At 39.5% G+C, this 8,120-nt stretch overlaps 1 protein-coding gene across 2 annotated transcripts; it reads left to right on the forward strand.

The window, feature by feature from the left end:
* The first annotated feature begins 3,367 nt into the window (after positions 1-3,367).
* csrp1b (cysteine and glycine-rich protein 1b) lies at positions 3,368-8,120 on the forward strand. 2 transcript variants are annotated; one of them, XR_006379827.1, is made up of 7 exons: positions 3,515-3,671; positions 4,715-4,824; positions 5,299-5,467; positions 5,803-5,932; positions 6,062-6,155; positions 6,995-7,135; positions 7,853-8,120. XR_006379827.1 is itself a non-coding variant. In XM_044213597.1 (6 exons), the coding sequence occupies exons 2-6, from the start codon at positions 4,716-4,718 to the stop codon at positions 7,069-7,071; spliced, it is 579 nt and encodes a 192-aa protein (XP_044069532.1). In that variant the 5' UTR covers positions 3,368-3,671; position 4,715; the 3' UTR covers positions 7,072-8,120. The 2 variants fall into 2 exon arrangements, 1 of the variants encoding a protein (XP_044069532.1); XM_044213597.1 differs by having other exon boundaries at positions 3,368-3,671; positions 6,995-8,120.

The following is an 8,120-nucleotide window of genomic DNA, read 5'->3' on the forward strand; positions in this document are numbered from 1 at the left end:
TTGCCTCTTATCCTCTCTTCTTCCTCTGGATTAAATCCATTGAGTCTCTGTCACTCTACTCCTCTCTTCCTCTCTTTTCCCCCTCTCTGTCATGAGTATAATCACATGTGCACATACTACACAACTAGCCAAGGCAGATGTCCAAAGAGCAGAAACAGAGGGCTAGTGTTGGCCAATCGCAGGCTATAAATAGTCTTCTTGAGTTCATCATTGTCTCTTCCTGTGATGGTGAAGAGCCTAGAGGGCTTGGAGAGAGGGAGGAAGGCAGAAAAAGCAGCATCACTCTTTGCTAGCTTTTACTTCCCTCTCTTGTATCGACTACAGTCTTCCTATCAGTTTCACCTTCCCCGATTCTCCTCTTTTCAAGGGAGATATCTGAGCCATGCTGGAAATGCTAACATCCATGTATTTTTACTGAATGACAAAAGAAAATAAGGAAAAAATGCTCCAAAATACATGAGATTGTACCTCAGAGTTATATTTTGGTGAACAGCAGGATGACTTTATAGTTAAGCTGACCATCCATCTATCATGATGTAAAGGTCACATGTGTGATGTGCTCTAATAAAGTGTGAGGGACAGTGAGCCTACCTGCACAATTGTTGAATGTCACAGTGGACAAGATCACCAGTAAGCTGTGTACTGTGTCTGTCTCTATTATGTATAAAACACCAAAATACTGTTGCAGTGGTGAAATGACTTTTCTTCGCTGTCTAGTGAAAATCACGTATCTCCAAAATTGGTGATTTTTCACTTTCCTTTCAATGTCCAGTGTTCCTTTATTGTCTGAGAAAAACCTCCCACCTTTTATGCTGAATAAACCATTTACAAACCCATCATCTGAAAAAACGCACTGTCGCAAGTTGAAAATACGGTGGTTTTTCTGAGCTCATGATAAGTCGATGCTTTGGAGATGCATGGTTTTCACTGGACAGCATAACTTCTCACATATAACACTGTATTGCAATCAAAGAACTTTGTCTGCTCTCTCAAGCTCTACAAATACAATCTGCCACAAAAGAGGTTCCCTTCCTAAAATTAAGCTCTTGTTTTTAATAATCATCCAAACAGAAGAAATCATTAGAGAAGAGGGGCATTTTACTAAAAGGTATATCCCTTAAATCATCATATTAAGTGCAATAAAAAAAATTTACTTCAACCTCACCTGAATCACATAACACACAAAACCTTTTCTCTTTAGGGAGATCATTAAACCTACTTGTTTCTACAGATGATGGTAATGTACCTGAACACAACGGTGCACACAGAGATTTTTGCCTATTGGTTAAATTCCTCTTCACATACATGTAAGGTTCTACACTAGTTATTTTTAATGTGAAAATATGTTCCTAATTGAGGTTTGAACCAAACGTCAACAGACCGTCTTTCCTTATAAATGTGCTTAACTTTGCACTGAGCGTCACAGATATTACACTGTTATCTGTTTAAAAATTTAAATAAATAATTCATACAAATGGTTTAATCTCACTAGTCCAGGTATGTCCATGCCAAATGGACCAGTTAATGTAATGTTAGGTCAAGTTATTTCAGTATTATACTATGGTATGGTACATTGTATGACCAAAGAAAATAACTATTAATTTTCAAGTATACAAATGATGTTTTTGTGAGCTGATTGCAGTTAGGTCAAACACATGCAAAATATGAGTTAACAGTAGTAGAGAGAAATATCTGATTGACCTATTGCCCCCTGAGTCACACGGCTCACTTAAAGCCATCCAGAAGGTCTCTGGAGACGGTGAGTAATCCACTAAGCAAGAAGGAACATCCCAGGCTTTCAGCAGAAACACCTTGTAAGGCAGCAGCCACAGCGTTTCTTCTTAGATCGGACAGATTTATAGGATGTCCGCTCTAGATGTCACTGCTGCTCATCATGCTTTCTCCTTCATTAATGGTCGTCACAGACTCAAATGCATCAGCATGGAGTACAAACATCCAACACACAAAGTCATTGAGTATTTCATGAGAACATACGTACTACCCCACAGACAAATCCACTGCAGGAGCTGTCATGAGAAAATGTCAGATGTGGTTAAGAGCAAGAATCTCAAACAAATACAGTTATTATGAAAGAAAAGGTCGATTGCCTACTGCCTTAAAAAAACATGGTACTTCATGTTTCTAAATTCTGACATTCAATTACTCAATTTGAATCCAGTGCAGCCATATTACTAGTATTAGGGCAGTGATATGTTTTTCACCATTTTGGCTCTGTTCTAGTCTCAGTGACTATGAGGTTAAAGTGGACTTTCAGCTTTAAGGGTGTTGTTCACATCCATATTTGGTGAACAGTGTAGGACCTGTAGCCCTTTTTTCTTTAGTACTCCCCCAGTTTAAAGTCAATGCAGCAGGACAATGATACCAAAACGATGTTTTTTAGTGCCAAACTGTGGAATGCTCTGACCTCAATCCAACCGATCATGTGCCTCACTTGCTAAGACCAGACAGATGGGGGAAAAAAAAGAAAATTCCCTGAAACAAGCCAGAAGGGAAGATGGCTGCAGTACAGGCCTGGCAGAGCATCACCAGGGTGCCTGCTGATATCTGTGAGTCGTAGACTTCTAAGGATTTGCAAATTAAAATCTGCATTAACTGCAATTTTTTGCCTCTTAGGGGCAGCAGAAACAAGCTTTAAAAGCAACACTGACATTTGTCACCCTTTAAGTTGATATGATGAGCTTGATATCAAACAGGTTCATATTTACACATGGAGCAGACTAGAGGCAACCTTAGCATTCATTAGGAGTCGTGTTTGTGGCCAACAGATGAATGTAAGTCCAATATTCACTCTCTTTTTAGCTCCACCAACTTCTGAGGGAAATACCTGGCTCTTTAGCTGCTAAATGTTCACCAGCTACTCGCTAACTTTGTCTGTCTGCTGTTGGTACTGGGCAGGTAGCATAGTGTGGGTTTTTAAGAGCATTTTCACAAAAAACCTCTGCCTGCTGCGACCTGAAACGATCTTGAGAGCCATGAGAGTGAACCAAAACAGTAAAGTTGCAGTCTGTAACACCAAAGCTATGAGCTCAAAAACACTAAAACGCTCTTTAGAGCTGAGGGGGACTGCAGAGTCAGATGAGAATTCTCTGTGGGTTCGTCACTATAGGCCACCCCTTTCACATATGCGTAGCGATTTGATCCATTGTTAATATAAAAGTGTTGATTATAGAATAGGGCTGTCACTCCTCCCTCCTCAAAACTCAAAACAGTTACCTCTCCTTTCCATTTGGGGTCGCTAACGTGCAGAATTACCTTTAACCTCAACAGTGTGGGCTCCTTTATAGAAACGAGAAGTTACCATCCATCTGTTGCTTTTAACATTTAATTCTGACGGTTTTCTGGCAGGGGGTTCTGTGATTTCACCAAATAGGACAGTTTCGGATACATGGAGATGATAGATATCTATCTCTTGTAGTCTTCCACCCTTCCCATCCATCAATAAGGATTCCCACCATCTTTCTCCTCCTGTTCCTCCCTACATCTCTCTCCCTCTTTTTGTCTCTTTGTCCTGACTCCTCCCTCAGATCAGCCTGTTGTCCACTCAGTCTCCCTCTGCTTCTCTTCATCAGACCAGTGTCTCCTCTCAACTCAGTCATCTCTTAATACCACTGAACAACCACAGAAAGGATCAGCCTTTCACTTCAGTGCAGGTAGGTTTGTTTAATTTGGAATGACAGAAAACATAATTAAATATCTCAACATCTAACTGTAGGATTTAATAGTAGAGTGACAAGTTGTTAGCAAGTTCATGTCGTGATGTTTCATTGATTTTTGTACTAAAAGAGTTTATTTAAAGAGAAAGTATAATAAACTTGTTTTACTAAAATCAAATTGGTCAAATCAAGAATAAAATGTAATGAAAGCAATTTTTGCTAAAATTTTAGATTTAGAGTCAAAGTTACTTTTAATCAAATAACTATAAAGTGGTGCTGGTCTGCATGCTGTTAAGAGGCCTATCTTTAAAGTTGGAATGTCCTCTTATTGTCTTGGTTAGACTGGGTTAATGCTTTCAAACATGTTTCCTGAGCATCAGCAGGAAAGGCATCAGATAAGAAACAACCTTGAAAAGGTGCCACTGCAAAAATTCCATAAGCAAGCTTTTTCGTAGTCATACTTTGAGACTATGTTATTGTATCCCCAAACAGTGTTTTTAATTATTATTTTCTAAAAGTTTGTTTGAGTGACTCTGTATCGTAGCTTGTTGGGTCATTTTGTGATTACTAAATGAAATGCAGGGAATTTCCTGTTTATCCAGAGCGATCTAGTAGATTGCCGACTTTCTGTGTGGATGACAACCTTTGGCTGATGTATCTCAAACATTACATGAAGTTGTCGCCATAAAAAGATTTTTTGAAACTCAGAACTGACATTGGTGTGGTGTCCATGCTGAGTGTATTCTGACGTATATATAATGGTTTGGTGGTATCTGAGCGACGCCAGCAGGTACTTTGCATTTTACAATCTGGAATAAAACAGTCCTTCAGTACGCTGAAACAAGAAGAGGGAAAGAAAGAGCAGCGTATCATAGCCAACTGTTACTTCTCCTTTTATAGGTATTGTTGCATCCAGCCTTAAGTGTTGCAGGTGGCCTCTGTCTGCTGAGTAACACTGATCTGTGCTCCAGAAGAGAGATGTTATATATACAGAGAATTTAAAAAAAGTACACAAACAGGCTCCCCCTGTATGCTTACAGAATGCCTTTCGGAGGAGGAAACAAGTGTGGCTGCTGCCAGAAAACCGTCTACTTCGCTGAGGAAGTGCAGTGTGAGGGGAAGAGCTGGCATAAATCCTGTTTTCTGTGCAGTAAGTATTAAAGTTCTCAGGTAATCTGCTTTATTCGTCTACTGACTCCCAGTGCGTAAACAACTCTGAAATCACAAGAAGTGCTAGGGTGGAATGCAGAGTATTTGGCATCAGTGTAGGAAAGTGTGCATCTGCAGGTTTTCGCTCAGACATCTCAGTCCTTATTTGGATCCAGTGGAAACATGTGACAAAGGCTTGATCTTCCTTATATGGCAGAGGAAGGTACACATGCTCCCCCTCCAGTACAGACAAGTATTTATCTGAGCCAGCTAAGCACATAGTGGGTATGCCATTTACTCATGCATAGTTTGTGGCAATGTCACAGCTAAACATCTGTAAAGAAAAACAAAACAAAAAAAAGGTTAAGACCTGTTTGAGAGTTTGGATTGTTTGGTTTGTTGTAGATGCTTGTGAACTAAAGAAAAAGAAATAAAATGGAGATTTCTAATCCCCCCCCCCCTTTTTTTTTGTAAGTGGTCTGTAAGAAGAACTTGGACAGCACAACAGTGGCCGTTCATGTGGACGAGATCTACTGCAAATCATGCTATGGCAAGAAATATGGGCCAAAAGGCTACGGCTTTGGAGGTGGAGCTGGAACTCTGAGTATGGACACAGGAGAAGGACTTGGAATCAAGCCTGAAGTGTGAGCAAAACAGCACTTCCTCCTGTTATTTTAACTATTGAGAATAGTATAAAAAGCTATATACTGCTATATCCAGATTATAGAATAACAAAGTGCATTTCATATAAAGCTTGAGTTTACCTTTTTGAACAGAAAAGTGTGTACAAAACAAAACTACTTCTACACTTGCTGGATCAAAAGTCTCAACAGAGGGATGAAACAAAAAAGGATCCACATATATTTGTATTAGTAGCTCTTAATGAACTTTCTGAAGCGTTGTGTTTCAGTCTCAGAGATTTCCTCCAGCTGTTCTGTTTCCTTACTGCCTTCTTTAAAGCTCTGGTTTTTCTTGACAGACAAGCTCCTCATCGCCCTACAAATAACCCAAACGCCTCAAAGTTTGCCCAGAAAACAGGGGGCTCAGATGTGTGTCCTCGCTGTGGGAATACAGTGTACGCAGCAGAGAAGGTTATCGGAGGAGGCAATGTAAGAAAGATCTATGAATACCACTATCTTAATTTTTTAATTATGCTTGAAATTAAGAATAAAAAAGTGGATGATTTGTAAATTCTCTGTATATCATGATCTTGAACCAACTCTCTGCTCTCTCATCAGTCCTGGCATAAAGCCTGCTTTCGCTGTGCAAAGTGTGGCAAAGGACTCGAGTCTACGACCGTTGCTGATAGAGACGGGGAGATCTTCTGTAAAGGTCTGTGTCTATCAATGAATTTGATCAGTTGATGGGCAGAAAATTAATCGGCAACTATTCTCATAATCAATTATCATTCCCATGGTCCAACTTCTAAAATGTGAGGATTTGCTGATTTTCTTATGTGACATTAAACTGAACATCTTTGGGGTTTTGATCCATTGGTCGAACAAAAACAAAAAACAAAAAAACAATTTGAAGACACCACCTTGGGCTTGAGGAAATTGTAATGGGCATTTTTCACTATTTAACGATATCCTATAGACCAAACAATATATAATGATTATGGAAATAATGTGCACATTAACTGATGATGAAAACAAACATTAGTTGCAGTCCTCGCATTAAAACAGCTGTCACTAATGAGAACTTGTTTCTAGTATTTTTTTTTATAAAACAAATGCGTACTGGGAAAATTCTCACATGAATGAATCAATACTGCATGACTGTACTGCATTACTTGCAGTTGTTTTGTGATAGGCAGTATAATTGTACGACATACAGTACATCAGGTACTTGGTTGAATTAAATCTCCACCAGTAACATCTGAACCTCAACCTCCAAAGCAGAAGCAGTTCCTCTAAATTACTTAAGACAGCGACCCAATAGGTCAGCAGCCCCTCTGACCTTTTGCCATTTAGTATATTTTTATTCATATTTGAACAAGACTTCTGGTTTGTCAGTTAGTTAGTAAGCCATGCAGCTGACAACTAAAAATCTCTGTGGTTCTATACTGTGGCTCTGCAATTTGAGGTTTAACAAACGTTTGTGTAATTCAAACTCCAGTCTGTCAGTGTATAATGCACAGTGTTTCTCGGTCTCTCTAATGTCATTCACAGGTTGCTATGCAAAGAACTTTGGTCCCAAGGGGTTTGGCTTTGGTCAGGGTGCAGGAGCTCTGGCTCATTCCCAGTAAAGCCTGAAGCCTCGGCCCACCTCGGACTGACATCTGCGCTCTGATATCATCGCTTCCAGGATCCGTCAGTCAATATCTAGCCTATTTTACTCTGCCCTTTCACTCCAGCTAAAGGCAAAGAGGAAGGAAAGAACACACAGCTTTTTGTATGAGTTCACCAAGTAGATTTTGCTGTATGTTGCATTTGAATCTGGATTATGATGTTTTTGACTAGTTTTTGACTGGTTAAAAAACAATATATCATGCTAAACATTTATAAACACACTGAATTCTAACTTTGTGTTTGGATGTGCACATTGTGTGTGTTTAAACTGACTGGTTATCAGCAAGCTGGCTCCAAAATAAACCAAATTAAAAAATTCTGTGGTAGCAATACTAAGAGACACTTGCACTGTAATAACAGAGTTCCGCAAATGTTGAGTTTGAGAGCATCTTAAATCAGTTGGTGTCTGAGCAAGAACAAAGTAAGATCAACATGTTTCATGACTGAAAGCTATGAAAAAACAGCCTCACATTACGCTTCAGTTACACTCAAGATTAAATTTTCCTTTCTGCCTTACATGTCACATGCTGTCTTAAGATACGTATTATTGCTGAGAAACAAAATAAATAATCAGGCAAAAAAAAAAAAGATGGATTTTTTTTTTTATTCCCACATGATGCAAAATTTGGTATGCCTTACACAATTGTCATTGTTCTTTGTGTGGTTCTGATCTGATGAAATAAGCGTGTATGTTTACGTGGTCTTGGGTGTGATTGTTATTCTTTTATCGTCAAACAGAGCAGAATGCCAGCTGTTGTGATGAACAACGGAGTCGTAGTGCTCAGCCCCGTCTCTGCCATCGCCGAGGAGTTGGCATACTGACCACAGTGCCAGGCAGCTGTGGTGATGGTGGTGATGGTGGTGGGTGGGGCGCACCGACTACAACATGTGAGTCACATCAACAGCGAAACTAGGTTTGAAATCCACGCAAAGATGAAAGTAATACACTGGGATCTGTTCCAGAGATTTCATGTGTTTAGAGTCATAATAAATAAGTGGAACAAGA

This window comes from Siniperca chuatsi, linkage group LG2 (genome assembly GCF_020085105.1).
Source record: "Siniperca chuatsi isolate FFG_IHB_CAS linkage group LG2, ASM2008510v1, whole genome shotgun sequence".
In the NCBI taxonomy this organism is placed as follows: domain Eukaryota; kingdom Metazoa; phylum Chordata; class Actinopteri; order Centrarchiformes; family Sinipercidae; genus Siniperca; species Siniperca chuatsi.